This window comes from Barbus barbus (assembly GCF_936440315.1).
Source record: "Barbus barbus genome assembly, chromosome: 32".
In the NCBI taxonomy this organism is placed as follows: domain Eukaryota; kingdom Metazoa; phylum Chordata; class Actinopteri; order Cypriniformes; family Cyprinidae; genus Barbus; species Barbus barbus.
In genome coordinates, this window is record NC_136760.1 from 28386465 (window position 1) to 28408964 (window position 22500).

A 22500-nucleotide genomic window follows, 5' to 3' on the forward strand; every position below is an offset into this window, starting at 1 on the left:
CAGCGCTCTATTTGTAGAAGCTGTGTTCAGTTGTTCATGCCGGTGCGTCAAAGTGACTCACATCAGCTCTGATCTGCTCTGAAATGCTGTCAACAGCTTCATCAGAACAGGTGCCGTCGCTGTCAGGAACATCATGAACGTCTGCTCACACACCCATCTTTACATCTACATTTTATGAGGATCTTTTTAAATGTGTCCTAAGGGCATTTTCACACTCTAAGTGATCTCACATGTCCTAAAAGGATGCTCATATGGACCGCACTCAGATTGTTTGCGGGCCCTTTTGCTGTTTGATTGATTCATCGTTTGATTTGGTCAGCTTTGCATTTCATTATGCTGAAAAACTTGTTTTCCGGTACAAACATTTTACAATTTTCAAATCAAAACACATTTACTGGACAAGCAATATGATTTAAGAAATTAAATCTTATTTTCTGAAAAATGAATCAAAATTAAGTGAGTATATTATTTAAAAAATTAAAAAATAACTGACAATAGGGTCAGAAAAATAATGTCATCCCTTTGTATTAAGTTGCTTTTTCTGACCCTATTGGCAGATATTGGTTGTTATTTTAAGCATAAATTCACTTTATTTTTATACATTTCTCAGAAAACAAGACTTTTGCTTCTCAAGAATATGTATCTTCATTTCAAAATGTTCTTTGATTTTATTAGATTTTTGTACTGGAAAGCATTACAAAAATACTAAGAAAAGTAAGTAAGTGGCGTCTTATTAAGTATTTTTGCCTTGCCTCTTTTGCCTCTTAATTAGACTTTTTGCCTTGTTTTCTAATTAAAATATCAGAAAAAATTCAGTTTGTGATCCCTTCTCAAAAATCATATTTGAATATCAGAATGTGATTTTTAGAATCTTCCTAGTGATTTTGTTTAAAGTGAACTTTAGTGTAGGATCTTCTTTGATTCTTATGGAATTTCAGTACATCTGTCATGATTTTATTAGATTTTTAGAATATGTAAGATATTGTGATTTTAAAAACAATTCTGTCTTGCTATCGAACAGTTATTGCAAATTAGAGTGTGCTTAGGGAGATTTAGACCCTAAAATATAATCTTTACATTCCTATGTCCTATAAGAGTATTAAACCTTGATGCTGTCTATATTTCTATTGATCAATAAACTTGTGCAAAATATAATGCATTTGTAACTTAATTAGCCATCATTTATCTGAGCTGATGCTGCCTCCTCTGGAAACATGATGCACTGCAGCAGAACCTGTATTAAAGAAAAAGGACTTTAAGTATATTAAATGTGTGTGTGTGTGTGTGCAGTGAACTGGACTATCACGCCGCTGCTGTCATTAATGAACGCTGTCAGTCGATCTGTGATCAGTGGGATCAGCTGGGAACTCTGACCCAGAAACGCAGAGAAGCTCTGGAGGTGACAAACACACATCCACATCACATACATTACCAAACCTGCTGTCTTTAGTGAGTTTACCATGAGCTTACAGTAGTGGTATGTAAAATGACATGTTAATTATGTAATTAAATATGCATATTAGATTGATTTCTGAAGGATCGTGTGACACAAGACTGGGGTAGTGATGCTGAAAATTCAGCTTTGATCACAGAAATAAATTACAGTTTAACAGATATTCACATAGTAAACAGCTGTTTCAAATTCTAATAATATTTCACAATTTTATAGTTTTTACTGTATATTTAATCAAATAAATACAGCTTTGGTGAGCAGAAGAACCTTCTTTTAAAAACATTATAAAAGCTTTTAACCAGTACTATATATGAAATTATCTATTAATTACTATTAATATTATTGTTGTGAAGCATGCATGGTCTGATGTCAGCCTTCTGCTTCAGAAATAAAGTTATATTAAAATGTGTGTGTGTGTGTGTGTTTATAAGAGGACGGAGAAACTCCTGGAGACAATCGATCAGCTGTTTCTGGAGTTTGCTAAGAGATCGGCTCCGTTCAATAACTGGATGGAAGGAGCCATGGAGGATCTGCAGGACATGTTCATGGTTCACTCGGTGGAAGAGGTTCAGGTGAGGATCTGAACTTTTGGTACTTTTGCAAACTTATATTACATGTTTTTTCAGCTGCTTACACACATTTTCACACATTTGCCTTTTTTTTTCAAAACTTTACACACAAATCCAAGAATTGCACACAAAATGCCTCACATCTCTTGCAAAATGAAGCGCTGCATTCAAAATATCACAAACACATCTCAAAAGCAAACATTTGCAAACACCTGTGCCGTAATATTAATTCCTGTGTGTTACATAGAGAACTGTGTGTTGTGTTTTGCAAAAAGTGTTTTATGAAATTGAAAGACAAAGTCTGAGAATTAGTGTCTGGTTTTGTAGATTTGGTGTGTGCTTCTGCTGTTTGAGTGACAGCTTTCAGAAACTGTGTGACAAGGAGAGATTCTGTGTGGAAGCAGCTGAAAAACACTGTAATCTCAACACACACTGTTCACAATCCAATCAATTCCTGATGGATAAAATCAAATCCTGGTCAGTATGGTATTTGATGTTCCCTTCCAGGAACTTCGAGCTGCGTCGAAACGCATATGGGAACGCCTTCAGCGTGACCAGGCTCTGAATATGATGTGTAATCAGTCAAACAAGGGCGAGGCGTCACGGGCGGGGTGACGTCACGACCAGGAAGTATAAAAGCACGTGCGGCGGAGCCGGCTTCAGCTTTTTGTCATTCAGCGAAGCGCTCTGTGTGTGTCAGTCTTATTTACTGTTGTTTGTCCTAGTTTTAAGTGGAAAGCATTCAGTATCATGCCAAAGCCAAGGGCAAGCTCAGGGGTGAAGCTTTCAGACCACGTTTTGAGTCGTGTGTGCATCCTTGCCCTCGCTATATCACGAGCGAGGACACACACGATTTTTGCGTGGTCTGCCTGGGTGCGGAGCACGCAGAATCGGTCTCCGCACCCGGAGGGCTCTCTTCGAGAAGGGAGCCTTCGCGAGCTCCCCACGCGGTGCCGGTCCCGCTGCTGCCGAGGCAGAGCGGCGGTGCACTCGTGGGGCTCGCAGGCTGATCTGGCTGGCGAGTGTGAGACGGGCATGTCCTTATCTCCTCCCGTATCCGCCAGATCTGGCGCCCCGTCTCTCGGTGTGGAAGCTGTCTCTTCCCCCGAGACGAGGGCTCAATGCTTCGTCTCTCTTCCTCTGAGGAGGTTGATGTGACGAGCGTTCACGAGGTTTCGCCGCCTCTGTCACCCCAATATGATATAACTATGAGCTTTGTAAGCTGCAGTGTTTGCACAAGCATAAAATGAATAAAGCCGGTCCCGCTTCTGCCTTTAAATCAGAGAGAAAAAAAGGCAGAGCGGCGGCTGCGCTCGCGGGGCTTGAAAAAAAAAAAAAAAAGAGAAAAAGGCTGATCTGGCTGGCGAGAGTCAGACGGGCATGTCCCTATCTCCTCCCGCGCCTGATCTGGCGCCCCGTCTCTCGGTTCGGAAGCGGTCTCTTCCCCCGAGACGAGGGCTTGACGCTGCGTCCTCCGAGGAGGTTGATGTGATGAGCGTTGACGAGGTTTCGCCTCCTCTCTCTCGCCCCAGAGAGCTACTTCTACACAGGAGCCTTCCGTTTTCCCCGATCTCCTCACCGAGGTGTCGAGATCGCGGGTGAAATCTTTTCGTCCCGGCCATTCGTTCCCGCGGGAACTGAATGAGCGCGGGTATGCGGCGATGCCGCGGGTTGAACAGACGCTTGCGAGCTATCTGTCTCCCTCTACGGCATCGCCTTTGAAGGCTCCTGCTCTGCTTACAACATCTTTGGTGGGCAGAGGGTATGCGCGCTCTCTAAACTCTGGCTGCTGGGCGGGCGCAGCCTCCTCCGCATACCAGCTCCTCGCGCAAAAGGTCCTGACGGGCGAGCCCCAGGACCGCGGAGGGCGACCCCTACTGGGGTGGAGTGGCTTGCATCGCGGCACTCGGTGACCACTTCACCTCGGTGCCCTCCAGGGACTTGTCTGCTGACCCTGCCGCTGTTCCAGGGCACAGCCGGTCCCAGCGAGTATATTTCTCAGGTTTGTCCGCCCGGCAGCGCGGAGCCGAGAAACTTGCCTCAGCCGCCAGATTACGCGTCTCCTGCCGGTGCGCTGCATCGAGACAGCGGTCTGGCCGCTTCTCTAACACCAGAGGTCAGTCTCGAGAGACTGATTCCCTTAGTAGATCGTTTGGCAGCCTGGCAGCGACTGCCAAATGTGTCTCTTTGGGTCCTGCGGACGGTAGAGGCTGGCTATTCCATCCAGTTTGATGGGCCACCTCCGCTGTTCAAAGGGCTCTGTGTGACTACGGTCCGCCCCGAGCAGGCTCTGGTCTTGGAACAGGAAGTCGATACTTTGCTGAGGAAGGAAGCCATCGAGTTGGTTCCTCCTCACGAAGTCCACGCCGGCTGCTACAGCCTGTACTTCATTGTTCCAAAGAAGGATGGGGGGGCTGAGGCCCATACTGGATTTGAGTCTTCTGAACCGCTCAGCCAGAAAGCTGAAGTTCAAGATGCTCACTGTCAGGCAGATCGTGTCTCAAATCAGGTCCGAGGACTGATTTGTCACGACAGACCTCAAAGATGTCTATTCCCATGTACCCATCCTTCCCTCTCACAGGGAGTTCCTGAGGTTCGCTTTCGGGGGCAAAGCGTATCAGTATCGGGTTCTTCCCCTCGGCCTAGCACTCTCACCCCGCACTTTCACCAAGTGTGTGGATGTGGCACTGGTCCCGTTGCGACTGCAGGGCATCCGCATACTCAATTATATCGACGATTGCTCGATCCTCGCTCAATTAGAGCGGGCGGCGATTCGGCATCGAGGTGTTGTTCTCGCCCACATGAAAGATTTGGGGGGTTAAGACTAAACGCCAAGGAAAGTGTGCTTTCTCCAGCTCAGAGAACCACTTATCCAGGTGTAGTGTGGGATTCGACCACGATGCAGGCTCGTTTGACCCCTGCTCAGATCGAGTCGATCCTCACGGCAGTCGAGAGAGTGTGAGAAGGCCAGCCATTCACTGTCAAGCAGTTTCAGAGACTGCTTGGGCTCATGGCAGCTGCGTCCAGCGTGATTCCTTCTGGCCTGCTGTACATGAGGCCCCTACAGTGGTGGCTCAAGACCAAGGGGGTCTCCCTGAGGGGAGACTCGCTCCGCGCTGTCAAAGTGTCACGCCGCTGTCCGTGCCTTAGACATGTGGAGGAATCCTTGGTTCTTGTCCCGGGGCCCGGTGCTGGGAGCTCCTTGTCGCCGCGTCTCGCTAGCGACGGACGCTTCCCTCACCGGTTGGGGTGCGGTCATGAGTGGCCACCCTGCCCGCGGTCTGTGGAGTGGTCGCCACCTGACGTGGCATATCAACCAGCTAGAGATCCTAGCTGTGTTCCGTGCGCTCAAGCACTTCCTCCCAGACCTAAGAGATCACCACGTGCTGGTGCGCACCAGGGTTATTATAGTTTTGCATTTTTCATTAGTTTTTATTTTTATTTCGTTTTGACTTTTTGTTTTCAAATTCAGTTTAGTTTTAATTAGTTTTTAAAGTGAGTTTGCTAGTTTAGTTTAATTTTTATTTTTTGAAAATATGTATGTAAACCGTCTCCGCAGTAAGTGCAAAATGTGTAAGTGACGTACGTGTGCCAAGAAAAAAACAAAATAGCCAACAGACTAAAGAAGACATACATGAACCACATGTATTCAACCCATTTTTGAGCCACAAGACATTTCTGTCAAGATTGTCAGGGAGCTCAATCTGAGAAAAGAACATAACTAATAAAAATAAAAAATAAACTTGTGTCCCGACAAGTTCCAACATGGTAAACAAAATAATGTAAGTCCCTTGCATTAATGAATCAGCTGTTTAAAATACAGCTTTTCCATTTTTTTTAGTGTGGGTGTGTGCCGTGGGTGTGTGCGTGAGTGAGTGTGCATGGGTGAGTGAGCATGTGTGAGTGTTTGCGCGTGCGATCGCGAGTGAGCAAGAGTGTGTGTGTGTGTGTGTGTGTGTGTTGCTTGAGTGTGTGTGTGTGTGTGTGTGTGTGCGAGAGTGTGTGTGAGCAAGAGTGTGTGTGTGTGTGTGTGTGTGTTGCTTGAGTGTGTGTGTGTGTGTGTTGCTTGAGTGTGTGTGTGTGTGTGTGTGCGAGAGTGTGTGAGCATGTGTAAGAATACCTCTTACAAAATCCACACGCCGTACCAAAAATCTACACATGTTCTAGAATTCACACCCTACAAATACCACAGCTGTACAATTTTCACACCCTATACTAAATTTACCCTATAGCCTACAGTCAATAGCCTACTCATCTGGATTGAAGCAGCAAACATTCAGTGTAAAAGTAAAAAAATTACATAACATTATTTTATATTTGAATCACAGCTTATATAGTGTTTTGACATCGACAACCACAACCAAAAAGTGCATTTTACCTCAAACTTGCGACTAGTTAACTTTCTAAAGAAGGCATAATCGCTTCTCGGGTCAACATTAACACACTGACAAAATTATATTCAGAATTTAAAATATTTAAATTAATGTTTGATTTAAGGTGTTCAAGAGATGGAGATACCAACCTTTCGCGAACTTTCAACGTCGAACGAAGTCGTTCTCATGGAGACACGGTGTGCACGGAGGGGAGTGGCTGTGTGTGTGTGTGTGCGCGCGCGCATGTGAGAGACACATGAGTGACAGAGAGGCGGAGGGAGAGCAGGGAAAGGAAATGCAGCTGAACGAATACCCTGCTGTTCTAAATAGCGTTAAAAAATTAAAGACCTTGACAAAGACGAAAACTAAGGACATTTACTCTATAATTTTATTTTATTTTAGTTAGTTTTGCCAAACACACATTACAGTTTTAGTTAGTTATCGTTTTTTTGTAATGCCTCGTTTTTATTTTTATTTCAGTTAACGACAATGTTTTTTCCCACCTAGTTTTCGTTTTTTCGTTCGTTTTCGTTAACGATTATAACCTTGGTGCGCACCGACAGCACGGCAGTGGTCTCTTACAGCAACCACCAAGGAGGTCTGCGGTCGCGCCCCTTGTATAAGCTGGCACACCAGATCCTTGTGTGGTCCCAGGGCAAGCTCCTATCACTGAGAGCTGTGCACATTCCTGGGCATCTTTATGTGAGAGCAGGCGTCCTGTCGAGACAGGGGCCGAGGCCCGGGGTATGGATGCTTCACCCTGAGGGGTGAAGCAGATGTGGAAGGTTTTGGCCAGGCACAGGTGGACCTCTTCGCCACTCGAGAGTCAGCGCAATGTCCCCTCTGGTTCCTCCAGCTCCTCCGGGACTGGACGCTATGGTACAGACGTGGCCGAGGCTCCGTCTGTACGCCTTCCCCCCGATCGCTCTGCTCCCTGGAGTTCTGGCGAGAGTGCGCCGGGACGAGGTCAGTCTACTGTTAGTAGCACCGTTCTGGCCGGGCCGAGTATGGTTCTCGGACCTGATATCTCTCCTCGACGGCACTCCGTGGGAAGTGCCGTCAGGAGGGACCTCCTCTCACAGGCCGGGGGCACCGAGGTGCACCCTCGCCCGGAGTGATGGAAGCTGTTGGTGTGACCCCTGAGGGGGCACAGCTCATAGCTTCCGGTCTGTCAACCGAGGTTGTCGAGACCATCCTCCAATCCAGAGCTCCCTCTACGAGGAAACTGTACGCCTTGAAGTGGAGGCTCTTCACTTCTTGGTGCGGGGACCACCAGCTCGACCCAGTCAACTGCCCCGTTGGTGCAGTACTGGAGTTCCTGCAGGCCCGTTTCTCCGCAGGGGTAACCCATTACACTGTTAAGGTCTACGTGGCAGCTATTTCGTCATACCACGCCCTTACCGGTGGCCAGTCAGTGGGTATACACCCCCTGGTTACACGTTTCCTCTGCGGTGCGCTGAGGCTGAGGCCTCCGGTACGATCTCGTCCCTACGTGGGATCTGGCTGTGGTTCTGGAGGCTCTGTGCAATGCACCTTTCGAGCCCATTCAGGAGATAACTGAGAGACTCCTCACTATCAAGACCGTTTTCTTATTGGCTATCACCCCTCTGAGGAGGGTGAGTGACCTTCAGGCCCTGACTACGGCCTCTATTCACTTTGCGCCCGGTTCGGCGAAAGTATTCCTCTACCACGTGGGGTATGTTCCGAAGGTCCCATCGGTCGTTCCACAGCCGGTCGTACTGCAGGCCTTCTGTCCTCCTCCCTTCGGGGAGCCAGACCAGGAGAAGCACAACCGTATGTGTCCAGTGCGAGCACTAGACGCATACATCCACAGGTCCTCCCTGTGGAGAAAGTCGGACCAGCTGCCCGTGTGCTATGGTCCGCCTAAGAGGGGTCATCCTGCTACGAAGCCCTCCTCTTAGTAGGTGGATTGTGGGTGCCATGGCTTTGGCATACGAGGCCTCTGAGCTCCCCCCGCCGGTGGGAGTCAGAGCGCACTCAACCCGAGGTGTGGCGGCCTCCAAGGCCTTCTGGGCAGGTGTTCCATGCAGGACATCTGCAACGCAGCTGGGTGGTCCACGCCCCTGACTTTCGTTAGGTTCTATGACCTCGACATCCGAGCCACTCCCGGCTCCTCTGTCCTTTCGTCCTGACACCAGGCAGGGACTTGTCAGTCTGGCGGCGTTGGTATCTCGTTCCCATATGCGTTTCGACGCAGCTCGAAGTTCCTGGAAGGGAACGTCTCAGGTTACGTATGTAACCATGGTTCCCTGAAGGGAACGAGAGACTGCGTCGCGTTGCCACACTTCCGGCATCCCTGCCAGCGCTTGCTTCATGACTTGAAGCTGAAGCCGGCTCCGCCGCACGTGCTTATATGCTTCCTGGTCGTGACGTCACCCCGCCCGTGACGCCTCGCCCTTGTTTGACTGATTACACATCATATTCAGAGCCTGGTCACGCTGAAGGCGTTCCCATATGCGTTTCGACGCAGTGTCTCGTTCCCTTCAGGGAACCATGGTTACATACTTAACCTGAGACGTTCTTGTTCCATGCATGAATACATCACATTAATTCAGTAAATGGGCTGTGAATTTGGTTTCATAACTGTTGTTCTCTAAATGGTTTCCACTCAATATCAGAATGCAAATTCACTGGTTACAATTTATCTTCAAATGTATACATTTTAACTATCCTAATTAATTGCGTACACTTTACTTTTTTACTCCTTTAGTCAAGAAAGTGTGTGTTTGGGGAAAAAGGCATTTAGGTATAAGTGAAGTGAAGTGACATTCAGCCAAGTATGGTGACCCATACTCGGAATTCGTGCTCTGCGTTTAACCCATCCAACGTGCACACACACAGCAGTGAACACACACACACCGTGAACACACACCCGGAGCAGTGGGCATTTATGCTGCGGCGCCCGGGGAGCAGTTGGGGGTTCGGTGCCTTGCTCAAGGGCACCTCAGTCGTGGTATTGAGGGTGGAGAGAGCGCTGGACATTCACTCCCCCCACCTACAATTCCTGCCGGCCGGGGACTCGAACCCGCAACCTTCTGATTACAAGTCCGACTCTCTAACCATTAGGCCACGACTTCCCCAAGGCATAAGGCTCCTTTGCTAATTGCTTTGGATGATATGTCAATGTTTATATTTATATGTGCTAATATAAAAACAATTATAAATATTTCATGTGTTAATATTATAGTAGGGTGTGTTGTGTTGTTGTGTTTTTTGGTGTTATGTGTTCTATTTTTTGTGTAATAGGACCCCCTTGAAAACGAGATGATGCATCTCAAGGGGTTTATCCCAAATAATAAATTTGTTGTTGTTGTTCTCTGTGTGTGTGTTTGTGTGTGTGTGTGTGTGTGTAGAATCTGATCTCGGGTCACGATCAGTTCAAGATGACGATGCCCGAGGCCGACAGCGAGCGTCAGGCCATTCTCAGCATCTATAACGAGGTGCAGAAGATCACTCAGAGCTACGGGATCTCCAGCAAACTCACCAACATCTACTGCGACATCACACCCGCCATCATCAACCAGAAGTGGGAGAAGGTCTGTGTGTGTGTGTGTTTATGTGGTTTATGAGGACACAAATGTGTATAATGACATGGGTATGACAGAGGTATTACAATATGAAGGTGGTTTATGAGGACACTGCCTATGTCCCCGTAATTCAAAAGGCTTAAAAAACATACTAAATGGTGTTTTTTTGAAAATCTAAAAATGCACAAAGTCTCCTGTGAGGGCTAAGTTTAGGTGTAGGGTTGGTGTAGGGCAATAGCACACACAGTTTGTTCAGTATAAAAACCATTACGCCTATGGAGAGTCCCCATAAACCACAAAAACCAACATGTGTGTGTGTGTGTGTGTGCGTACTTATTTATGCTACATTGTAGGGGCCAAATGTCCCCACAAGGATAGTAAAACCTGACATTTTTGACATTGCGGGGACCGCTATATATATATATATATATATATATATATATATATATTTATAAACCCTTCCTGTGTGTGTGTTTTGTCTAGGTGAAGAATTTGGTTCCTCAGAGAGACGGCGCCCTGCATGAGGAATTGTCCCGACAGCATGCGAATGAAAGACTCAGACGACAGTTTGCAGCACAAGCCACTGCCATCGGACCCTGGATACAGACACGCATGGAGGTCACACACACACACACACACACACACACACACATTCACACACATCTGTACTGATCTATCAAACACGAGATAACATGAGTAAATCAAAGCAGCAACCATTCACTGTAATGCATGAGAATATAGTTGCGTGTGATCTGAATGAGTGATGTTTGAGCGTGTGTTTTTGGCAGGAGATCGCTCGCTGCTCTGTGGATCTGGGCGGCACTCTGGAGGATCAGATGAACCAGCTAAAACAGTTTGAGCACGATATCATCAGCTACAAACCCAACATCGACCGGCTGGAAGGAGACCATCAGCTCATCCAGGAGTCGCTCATCTTCGACAACAAGCACACCAACTACACCATGGAGGTACAAACACACACACATATGTGACCCTGCAGCACAAAAGCAGTCATGAGTAACACAGGTATATTTGTAGCAATAGCCAACAATACATTGTATGGATCAAAATTATACATTTCTCTTTTATGACAAAAATCATTAGGATATTAAGATCATGTTCCATGAAGATATTTAGTAAATTTCCTACCATAAATATATCAAAACTTCATTTTTGATTAGTAATATGCATTGCTAAGAACTTCATTTGAACAACTTTAAAGGAGATTTTCTCAATATTTAGATTTTTTTGCACCCTCAGATTCCAGATTTTCAAATAGTTGTATCTCAGACAAATATTGTCCTATCATAACAAACCATACATCAATGGAAAGATTATTTATTCAGATTTCAGATGATGTATAAATATCAATTTAAAAAAATTGACTCTTATGACTGGTTTTGTGGTCCAGGGTCACATATATGATGTGTGTATATCCAGTGTTGGGAAGTTTACTTTGGAAATGTAATAGGTTACAGATTACAAGTTACCCTATTTAAAAATGTAATAAGTAATGTAACTTTTTCAATTACTTTATTAAAGTAATGTAAAGTAATTACTTTTCTAAATGTCTAATGATTGAATTCTAAAATTCGAATGATGTCTTCAAATGTTAACCTTTTATAAACATTTAAAGCAGGCAGGGTGTGTGTGTGTGTGTGTGTGTGTGTGTGTGTGTGTGTGTGTGTGTGTGTGTGTGTGTGTGTGTGTGAAAATATTCAGATGTAACCCCCCTTTTGTAATCATTAACATTTTCATAAGTAACTGTAATTTAATTACACAAATTTTCTCAGTAATTCTAACAGATTACAGTTATATTTATTTTGGGTTACACTTTATTTTAAGGTGTCCTTGTTACAGTGTAATTATACATTTAAGTACTGAATAATATTAATTAACTGCATGTACTTATTATATAGTTAGGGTTTGGCTTAGGGTTACATGCATGTAATTATGCATAATTAAGTGTTATTACATGTAACAAGGACACCTTAAAATCAAGTGTTGCCTTATTTAGTAAGTAAATGATGTAACTAGTTCCTCCCAGCACTGTGTATATGACTGGACTCTGTCTCGTGTGCCGCAGCACATCCGTGTGGGATGGGAGTCACTGCTCACCACCGTCGCTCGCACCATCAACGAGATCGAGACGCAGATCCTGACGCGCGACGCTAAAGGAATCAGCCAGCAGCAGCTCAACGACTTCAGATCCTCCTTCACACACTTCGACCGGGTGAAGCTTCACTGCCTGACACTGATGCTGTTATTCTACTGCCATCATCAACAGATTATAGTTTTTGTTAATACTTTAACTAAAATGAAAATGTCAAATGAAAATTCAAAGTTTTAGTTATTTTGTTGTTTGTTTTTGTCATTTTTAGTAGCTTTTTTTTAAGGTTTATTTATTTTAGTACCTCAACAATTAAAATTAAAAGAAAATGTTAATGTTAATTTTTATTTCAGTTATAGTTTATTTTAGTTCCTCAAAAGAAATGTTATTCTATTATAGTTTTTATTAATATTTTGAATTGATTTTTTTTATTTTCCATTATAATTTTAATTTAAATTTTTTTAATTTAATTTTTAGTTTGAATATTTTTTTGTAGTTTTTACTGTTTTTAAATGTCTATATAGTTTTTTATAAATTTTTATTTCAGTTTTAATTTATTACATCAAGTTATACTAAAATGAAAAATGTTTATTTTAGTTAACATTTGTTTTATTAATTTATTGTAGTTATATTAATTTAATTTATATTTTATTAAGTAACAAAAATGTTTATTTAATGATTTTAATTTTAGTTTTAGTTAACTATAATAACCCTGACTAGACTTAACCTGTAACTGCTAACTGATCCTGACTAATAACTTTTATATTTGTGTGTGTTGCTGCAGATTAACCAAAAGAAAGTTTACTGAAGGTTTGACTGGTTAACTTTGGCCAAACAGGAAACCACTACAAACTAAAACAGGTACTAACTAAACTGTGGAACAGAACTTACAACATACTTGAACTAGTTCAGTGTTGCTTATTCACTCTATTTGAATGAACTCTATTTACTGTCATATTATGCTTTATATTTAATCCACCCGTCATGCAGAGACACTTTTCATTCGTGGTGGGAGAAATTAACCTTTTTGAAGCTTTGAATAAATTTTGCTTCATAAAATGATTAAAAAATGATTCTGATTTCGAAACAACTCGCTGGTAATGATTAATGAGTCTGTGTTTGCTGTGTTTTGCAGAAGAAGAAGGGCGGCATGGAGACGGATGATTTCAGAGCCTGTCTGATCTCTATGGGTTATGATCTGGTAAAAGAGCAGCAGCTAAAGCAGCGTTTCTGTGCAGATCTGCTGGGTTTGAACACATCTGTCTCTCTGTCTGCAGGGTGAAGCCGAGTTCGCTCGCATCATGTCTCTGGTGGATCCCAACGGCTCCGGTGTGGTGACGTTCCAGTCGTTTGTGGACTTCATGACGCGTGAGACCGGAGACACGGAGACTTCAGAGCAGGTCATCGCCTCCTTCAGGATCCTGGCTGCAGATAAGGTGAGATTCACACACATATGTGACCCAGGACCACAAAACCAGTCATGAGGGTCAATTTTCTTACATTGAGATGTATGCATCATCTGAGAGCTGAATAAATAATCTTTCCATTGATGTATGGTTTGTTATGATCGGACAATATTTGTCTGAGATACAACTATTAGAAAATCTGGAATCTGAGGGAGCAAAAAAATCTAAATATTGAGAAAATCTCCTTTAAAGTTGTTCAAATGAAGCTCTTAGCAATGCATATTACTAATCAAAAATGAAGTTTACAGTAGGATATGTACAAAATATCTTCATGGAACATGATCTTAATATCCTAATGATTTTTGTCATAAAAGAGAAATGTATAATTTTGATCCATACAATGTATTGTTGGCTATTGCTACAGATATACCTGTGCTACTGATGACTGCTTTTGTGCTGCAGGGACACATATGAGCCCTGAACACAATCAGAAATGCTGAAGCTTAATGGATTTGTATTGCAAACATAACCATTCAGTTGCTTTTGACCTCTTTAATAAACAAAATATGGTGCATATTTCTGTCAGTCATACATAAAAGAAAAAGCTCAGATTTGTTTAATAGTACTAATAAACTCAATGTCTTAAATACACAATAAGCCAGAGATATCCTGACACATATTCCCAAACACATTATTCTCTTCAAAAAAAAAAAAAGTATCTAGAAAAAAAAAGCGTTTTTTTTTTTTTGTTTTTTTTATGAGAAAAGGTTTTTTGAAGAGAGAAAAAAATATATTTTTTTTGAAGAGAGAAAAAAGTTTAAAAAGAGAAATAAAGTAAGTTACAAAAGAAGAGAGGAAAATAGTTTTAATGAGGAAAAAAAATGTGAAGAGAGAAATTTTTTTTTGAAGAGATTAAAAAAAATTAAAAGAAAAAAGTTTATTTGATGAATGAAAATTTCCTGAAGAGTTTTTTTCAAGAGAAAAATAATTCCACCTTTTTTTCGTGTTAAGGTTCAGGGTTTTCATAGTTCATTGTGTATTTAAGTCATTCAGTTTATTAGTACTATTAGAGAAATCTGAGCTGACAAATATGCATCATGTCAAGTTTATTAGTTTGTTTGTTAAAACTGTGTAACTCAAATGCATTGAACTTTTATATGCGAATACATAAATCTTAAGTGCATTTTAGAGTAAAATAAACCAGATTTATATACCTCCTGTAATTCATAATCAAGCATACAGTGTATATCTATCTGTGGTGTGTTTGCAGCCGTATATTCTGGTGGATGAGCTGCGCCGGGAGCTTCCTCCGGATCAGGCCGAGTACTGCATCTCCAGGATGCCTCCGTATAAAGGACCTGATGGAGTCCCGGGAGCGCTGGACTACACCGCCTTCTCTACAGCGCTGCACGGCGAGAGCGACCTCTAAAACACTGCTGTGTGTGTGTGTGTGTGTGTGTGAGAGCTTCCTCCTGTACTCACTGACTCTGGCCATGATCATCATTCACGAGTGTAATACACTGCAACATTTACTGAACATCAAAACCTGTTTCAGTTCAAAATAAAGACTTGTAGCCATTGCATTTTGTGTGTGTATGAATTATACTGAAGGGTCCAAAAGCCTGAGACCACTGACGTTTCTTAAACCTTTACATTTAACGTTTCCTATTTAAACATTTTTTTTTTCAGTTCAAATTGAAAAGAGTACAATATAAGATCAATGTAGACATTTGGACTCACTTTACATGCTGATGATGATTTGACTTCTAGATCTTCAGACTTATATCAATGGAAGACAAACTTATACTGAACTATGAAAAGGGTTCGTTAGCAATGGCTGGTTATGGTCTATGCAACGCAATTATATAAATACAAAATAATAATACTAATTTTAAAAAATCTGATACTACTTTTTTTGGTCCAAGAAAATAAATAAACAAAGCAAAATAAATTAAAATATTTAATATTAGTACACAATTGCATAAAATATTAAGAATTTTTTTTTTCACATGGATAAAACAAATTAAATAAAAAAATATGCCACTGCAATATTATACGAACCCCTTAAAGACATTATACTGCAAACAAACCTTACTGCATAGATGCTTATTGCAGAAAAAAATAAATATATATATATATATATTAGTGCTGTGATTAATCGCATGCAAAATAAAAGTTTTTGTTTACATAATAAATATACACAGCGCACGCACATATATTATGTATATATAAATACACACACATACAGTATATATTTTGAAAATATTTACATATACATTTATATACTCATATTTTATTATTTTATATTATATATTAATATATAAACATAACATATTTTTCTTAAATATATACATGCGTGTATTTATATACATAATAAATATACACAGTATACACACATATATTATGTAAGAAAAAACTTTTACCAACCAGAATTTTCTCCTTTGCTTGGTTTGATTTTGATTTTATGATTATGATTAACTGTTGAAACAGTCGATAAACGTCAACATTTATCTCTTCCAATAATCCTTCCAAAATACTTTTGTTTGATGACTTTTAAAAATGAGGTTTTGACAATGATGATTCTCATTAAAACAACATTAATTCAACCCGAGAATAGTGAAGCAAATGTAATTTTCAAAAGCTAATATCTGACCTCAGAATCACAATCATATCCTGCAATAATAATAAAACAGAGAGAGTTCTGAACCTGCATGTTTTATTTGATCTGCACTGATGCTAAAAGTTCACCATATACAAGAAACAAATACAAATCATCACAATAAAACAAACATCTGAACCCCATCTCGCTTTCTGACAAACAAACACCTTCAGAAGAACAAACCGAATGAAAGAGAGACGGGAGGAGTACAGGACACTCATCTAAACCACACAAACCTACTGATCTCTGTATAAAAATACTAACACCAGCCAAACAGGAACGCAAATATGTGTTCTTATGCAACAAGATTTGGTGGGAGGTGAGATTTTCCTGAGTCATATAGTGAAATGAAGCCAAAACCAAAAGCTCGTTGAATATAAAACATGAAACGCCCTTCATCTGCTGGTACGAGAAAGAAGATGAACCGTATTTGAACTGTTCGTTGGTAGAGATCACAGTCAAACAAAACACACGAGAGAAAGATTTCGTTTTGGCTGAAGTCTGAGAGCTCTGGCCAATCAGAGCAGAGCACTGAGCTGTCAATCATCATGATGGATGGCTGAGTGGGCGTGGCTTCGGGCGTCACTATTGCCTGATGTTTTTTAAATGATTCACAGAGATGAGAAACGGAGGCAAGAAACACGTCAAACTAACAAACTCCATTCAGTGTGTTGTGTTTCTGTGGAGGAGACGCCAAAAACATCCACTTCCTCCGGAACGGTAAAAAGGAAAACAATATGATGCTGATGCTATTGCTCGCTCAGATGCTCTCTGCTCTCTCCGTGTTTGGAGGGCTGGTTTGGGGACGGTGTCTGGGAAGGGTGGGTCACCGGAACCAGACCCTCCAAACCCACTGCCACTCCGGCCAGACCTGACGGGAACCTGCGGGAGAGGGCAAAGGTCACCATACAGACATGTGACATGCACTGAGATGTGATTAGCATGAGATAGAGTGGTGTGAACATGTGTCCCTGCAGCACAGAAGCAGTCATCAGTAGCACAGGTATATTTGTAGCAATAGCCAACAATACATTGTATGGATCACAATTTGAGTACTTCAACATGCTTTTATTTCTGTTAGTTTGCAAGGCAACATTTGTCATTTTCCTTTACGTATTTAAGTTTTTCATCTAATATTTATATTTTATTTTATTTCAACTTTGATGATGAACAAAAAAGGATGCTCGTTTATAGTAATTTGTGTAGAGTATGTTTCTGGCTTAAAGCCTGTAAAGATGTAGATCTTTATAGAGGAAGGTTTAGGAAACAGGAAACAGTTTATAGTGCTGTTATGAGAGCAGAAACATGAAACTAAACTAATCTCTTAAACTGAACCCTGAGGGAGGGTGTGGCCATCAGGGGTCAAAGGTCAAAGCAGCAGAACGAGAGAGAGAGAGAGAGAGAGAGACAGGCATCTGACATTCTTTTACCTGCTCTCGCTTTAGGCATTGATTTTGTCGTGGGGGGCGGAGCCAGTCGTGATTGCTTGCAGGGATTGGTTGACTTGGCTGCGTGAGAGAAGCAGATGGGGCGGGGCTCAGAGTTAAACTCATGTCATGTGACTGTGTGGGGGCGGAGCTTACAGGGTCTTAAGTGCTAATTATTCAAGTTACTGGGATCGTGGTGAAACAATGAATGAAAATCAAGCGAATAATGAATGATGAGCTTGATCAACATTAAATATGAGTGCAGTCGTACCTGTAGGAGGCGCCGTTGAGCTCAGGATGAACCTGATGCTCCATCAGACCCCAGGAACCCGATGAGACGAAGAACTCCTTATTGACACAGTTCCTCAGACTGTCAGGAATCCGGCCTGAGACACACAGAGAGAGTGTTTTAATCACTCAGATCAGCTCGTTAATGACAGATGGTCGATTGATTAACGCGTGTACCTGTGATGGCTCTGCGAATCTCTGTAGCGGCCGCTTCTCTCATCTCCAGAGATGCCTGCTCGCTGTACCAGGCTGTGTGCGGCGTACAGATCAGGTTAGGAGCATCTTTCAGAGGACCCTGCGCAAAACTACACCACACACACACAACTGAGCATTGATATCATACTGTAAAAATCATCAAAGGAATCAGCGCATCAGTAATATTACAGGAACTGCCTTGGTGTCTTTCTGTCCATTACCACTGAAAATATTCTCTCATGTGATGAGTTTTGCAGTGGAATAATTTAGATGTTTTGAATTAAGTCTCTTCTGCTCATCAAGGCTGCATTTATTTGATAAAAAATACAGTAAAAATTGTGAAATATTATTACAATTTAAAATAGATGTTTTCTATGTGAATCTATGTTAAAATGTAATTTATTGCTGTGATCAAAGCTGAATTTTCAGCTTTAAAAATAAAAATAAAATTTTATTTTATTTAAAATCAAATCAAATATTAGATTAAAAACATAAACTTAAAAACATGAAATGAAAAATAAAAATGTTGCCACCAGGGCAACTAACTGAAACAAAATGTTTAAGTACTAAACATACTATAATTAATAATAAAATAATTTAAAACTAAATATTTAAAATATTTTTTAAATCTAATAAAAATGACAAAAGCCCATTAGAAAATTATGAACCTAAATAAAAATGAATTCATATAAATATTTGATAAAAATATAAAACTTCACAAAAAAAAAAACTTTGACGTTTAAAAAACTTAAAATGTCTAAAAAAAAATAGAAATGATATCTTGGAAACTGAACTGAAGTGCTAAAATTACTAAAACTAAAACTGAAATAAAATTTGACATCTAACTAAATTAAATAAGTTTACATTGAGACACTAAGATTATTAAAAAACTAAAAATGAAATAAAAATAAAGCTAAATATAAAAATGTATTTAAAAAAAAAAAGACAAAAGCCCACAAATTTACTAAAACTTACAATAAATTAAGATGAAAACCAAAAATGTACAAAAAAGCTAATTAAAAATAGTAATACAATTATAATGGAGTATAAATAATACTAAAATTGCACTAGCATGGGGACAGAAAGAGTCGTGACATAACTATGTAAATTATTTTTTACATGAAAAATCTCCACCTACTTTTAATGACATAATTTACGTATAACCAAAATTCATCTACTTTGAATAGCATTCCCACCTCAAAGGACAATTTAGATGTTCAAATAAGACATTATTATACAGACTGGTCCATTTGAAAAAATAAAGTAAAATTTGTGCTTTTAATTGTTGAACAGACTGAATGTATTGAACAGATAAATGTCTTCACCTGAAGGGTTCTGTCTCGTGGACATCGAGAGCTGCTCCTCGTATCCGGCCCTCCTTTAGCGCTTGAGTCAGAGCCTTCTCATCCACCAGACCTCCTCGAGCCGTGTTCACCAGGAACGCACCCTGACGCATCTGACACACACACACACACGCACACACACGGTGTAATGATGTTTCTCCAGAGGCAGCATCACTGGGATTCACTCTATAGAATCAGTTCATTCTGAGAGCTTGAAGTCAACAAGATTTGGAATAATTAAGATTTTGAATGTTTTTTAAAGTCTCTTCTGCTCACCAAGGCTGAAGAGCAGCAAATCAGTATATTAGATTGATTTCTGAAGATCATGTGACACTGAAGACTGGAGTAATGATGCTGAAAATGCAGCTTTGATCACAGAAATAAATTACATTTTCACAGATATTCTCATAGAAAACAGCTGTTTTAAATTACAATAATATTTCACTTTTTTTACAGTATTTTTAACCTAATAAATGCAGCCTTGGTGAGCAGAAGAAACCTAAAAAATATTTAAAAATCGTAATCATTTCAAACTTTGACCGCCAGTGTAACTACACACACTGAGGCTGTGAAGCGTGTGCAGCTGTGTGTGGTGATAAAGACCTGTTTGATGGTGAAGTCGTTGATGAGGTGATGGTTGTGTTCGTTCAGATTGCAGTGCAGCGAGACACAGTCGCTCTGATAAAGCAGGTCCTGTAGTGTGTAAACGCGCTGGACCCCCAGCGAGCGCTCCAGACCATCCTGCAGGTACGGGTCGTAGAAGATCACGTTAAAGCCGAACACTTTGGCCCTGACGCCGACGGCTTGCCCCGAACGACCTGCCACACACACACACACACACACACACCATGTCAACAATGGGAACAATTACAGTGATCCTTTAATACAGAAAAATGTGTTAATATGTTAATATGTAAATAAGGAAATAATAATATTGACTTATATAATGTATATATATATAATATAATATATATAAAGTATAATATATATATATTATACTTATATAATATAACTACTGGGGTGCCTCAGGGCTCCGTTCTTGGACCATTTCTCTTCTCTGTCTACATGACATCACTAGGTTCTGTCATTCAGAAACATGGCTTTTCATATCACTGCTATGCTGATGACACTCAACTCTACCTCTCATTCCATCCTGATGATCCGACGATAGCTGCTCGCATCTCTGCATGTCTAACAGACATTTCTTGCTTGGTGAAGGAGCATCACCTTCAACTCAACCTAACCAAGACAGAACTGCTTGTGGTTCCATGAAACCCATCGTTTCATCACAATTTCACCATCCAGTTAGTCACATCAAACATAACTCCTTCAAAAACAGCCAGAAACCTTGTTGTGATTAATGATCGGCTGAATTTCTCAGACTACATTGCTAAAACTGTCCGGTCCTGCAGATTTGCTTTAGTCAACATTTCGGAACATGCTTCACAACGTCTTGTTCAGGCTCTTGTTCTGTCCAGGCTGGACTATTGCAATGCTCTCTTGACAGGTTTTCCAGCCAGTTCTATCAAACCTTTACAATTAATCCAGAACGCGGCAGCAAGATAAATTTTTAATGAGCTGAAAAAAACACACGTCACACCTTTGTTTATCAATTTGCACTGGCTGCCAATAGCTGCTCGCATAAAATTCAAGGCATTGATGTTTGTCTACAAAACCACCTCTGGCTCGGCACCCCTTCACCTAAATTCATTACTTCAGATTTATGTGCCTCTAGAAGCTTGCGTTCTACGAGTGAACGTTGTTTTATTGTTCATCCCAAAGAGGCACAAAATCACTTTTACATTAAATGTCCGCTCCTAGTGGAAAATCTATTCGTTTTCTTTTTATGTATTATACCATTAACAAAAAGCAAAAAAGGCCTCTAACAGTAGCTTGCACTATTCTTTTTTCTATTGTATGTATGTGTTTGAGAAAATAAATGCATGTCATTATTTTAGAAATAATTAGATGGATAGATGGATAGATAAATAATATTAAACAATTTTATAATTATATAATTTAAATATTCATCACTATACTAATAATTTACATATTGTATATTTACCTATTTATATGAATGTTTGCACCAACAAATTATGAATCATAAATAACTTTCATACTAAAATGTATTCCAAATAAATAAATAAAAACTGTATTGTACTGTATTTATTGATAGTATATGATATTTAGTTTTTTGTAATACATTTTAAAATGAAAGTTATTGCCGAATCATAACTTTGTTCATATGCAGATTACACACACAGAGACTGAGACTCGGTGGCCAGGTTTAGCTTAAGCCAGGTGTTTGTTAAATTAGGATATTTCGGTAGCTTTTATAAAAATGCCTTAGAAATAAACATTACTGGTGTGCATCTTGAGCAAAACAATGGCACTGATATATTTTAGGACATTTTCAGTTGAGATAGCTAAAACATGCATTTTAGTATACTTTTTCAGAAATTTTTATCAAGAAATGATCTGAGCTACTTTTTCAAATAAGTAACTCCAGTTACTTTATTTCCCCATTTATTGATTGACCGCTCTCCTGTCCACATTTTGAGAGAAATCAGGAGTAAGATGTTACTGTAGCTCTAAAATAAATGTGAACATGCATTAATTCATCTCTCAGAAAAAAACAAAAACAGATTCAGTATTCCTCAAAACTAATAAAAACAGTCAAATGCAACTCAGAATATGATGCAAACCTGCAATAATTAAATGTTAAAAAACACAAATATCCTTTATGCATTTAATCCCATTTTATTAACCTTTGCTGCTGAGCTTCGATGATCCAATTCAACCATAATAAGCAAAAATGACTCTAGATAAACATGCTTCTTATTTTATTGCACGTCTCCTGCGTTCTGCTGTATAGACGGTGAATTTACTTTTCCTTCAGTCTGAGGTTTATTCATTTCACTTTTGGTGTGAAAGGGCTTTTACGTTTGCCAAAAATATTTTATTTCTTTGTGCTGTCAAACGATTAATCGAATCCAAAATAAAAGTTTTTGTTTACATAATATATGAGTGTATACTGTGCATATTTATTATGTATATATAAATACAAACACATGCATGTATTATATATTTAAGAAAACTATGTTATGTTTATATATATTTTATATATAT

General features: G+C 40.3%; 2 protein-coding genes across 7 annotated transcripts in view; one reads left to right on the forward strand and one right to left on the reverse strand.

Annotated features, from left to right (window-relative positions):
* The window catches only part of LOC306851923 (alpha-actinin-2), a 349741-nt gene extending 334699 nt beyond the window's left edge, over positions 1-15042 (forward strand). For both annotated transcript variants that reach the window (XM_079388434.1, XM_079388433.1), the window contains 9 exons: positions 1291-1399; positions 1885-2025; positions 9770-9952; positions 10427-10561; positions 10732-10911; positions 12030-12176; positions 13189-13254; positions 13331-13489; positions 14730-15042. In XM_079388434.1, coding sequence (XP_079244560.1) covers positions 1291-1399; positions 1885-2025; positions 9770-9952; positions 10427-10561; positions 10732-10911; positions 12030-12176; positions 13189-13254; positions 13331-13489; positions 14730-14888 — 1279 coding nt within the window. In that variant the 3' untranslated portion in view covers positions 14889-15042. The remainder of the gene's footprint in view (positions 1-1290; positions 1400-1884; positions 2026-9769; positions 9953-10426; positions 10562-10731; positions 10912-12029; positions 12177-13188; positions 13255-13330; positions 13490-14729) is intronic.
* A 1113-nt stretch (positions 15043-16155) lies between these two features.
* The window catches only part of ctbp2l (C-terminal binding protein 2, like), a gene marked incomplete at its 5' end in the record, with an annotated part of 43472 nt that continues 37127 nt past the window's right edge, over positions 16156-22500 (reverse strand). For 2 of the 5 annotated variants that reach the window (XM_079388438.1, XM_079388436.1), the window contains 6 exons: positions 16156-17000; positions 17549-17626; positions 17817-17931; positions 18011-18138; positions 19354-19484; positions 19975-20189. In XM_079388438.1, the coding sequence (XP_079244564.1) occupies positions 17560-17626; positions 17817-17931; positions 18011-18138; positions 19354-19484; positions 19975-20189 (656 nt within the window). In that variant the 3' untranslated portion in view covers positions 16156-17000; positions 17549-17559. The remainder of the gene's footprint in view (positions 17001-17548; positions 17627-17816; positions 17932-18010; positions 18139-19353; positions 19485-19974; positions 20190-22500) is intronic. The other 3 variants (XM_079388439.1, XM_079388435.1, XM_079388437.1) reach the window with 3 other exon arrangements.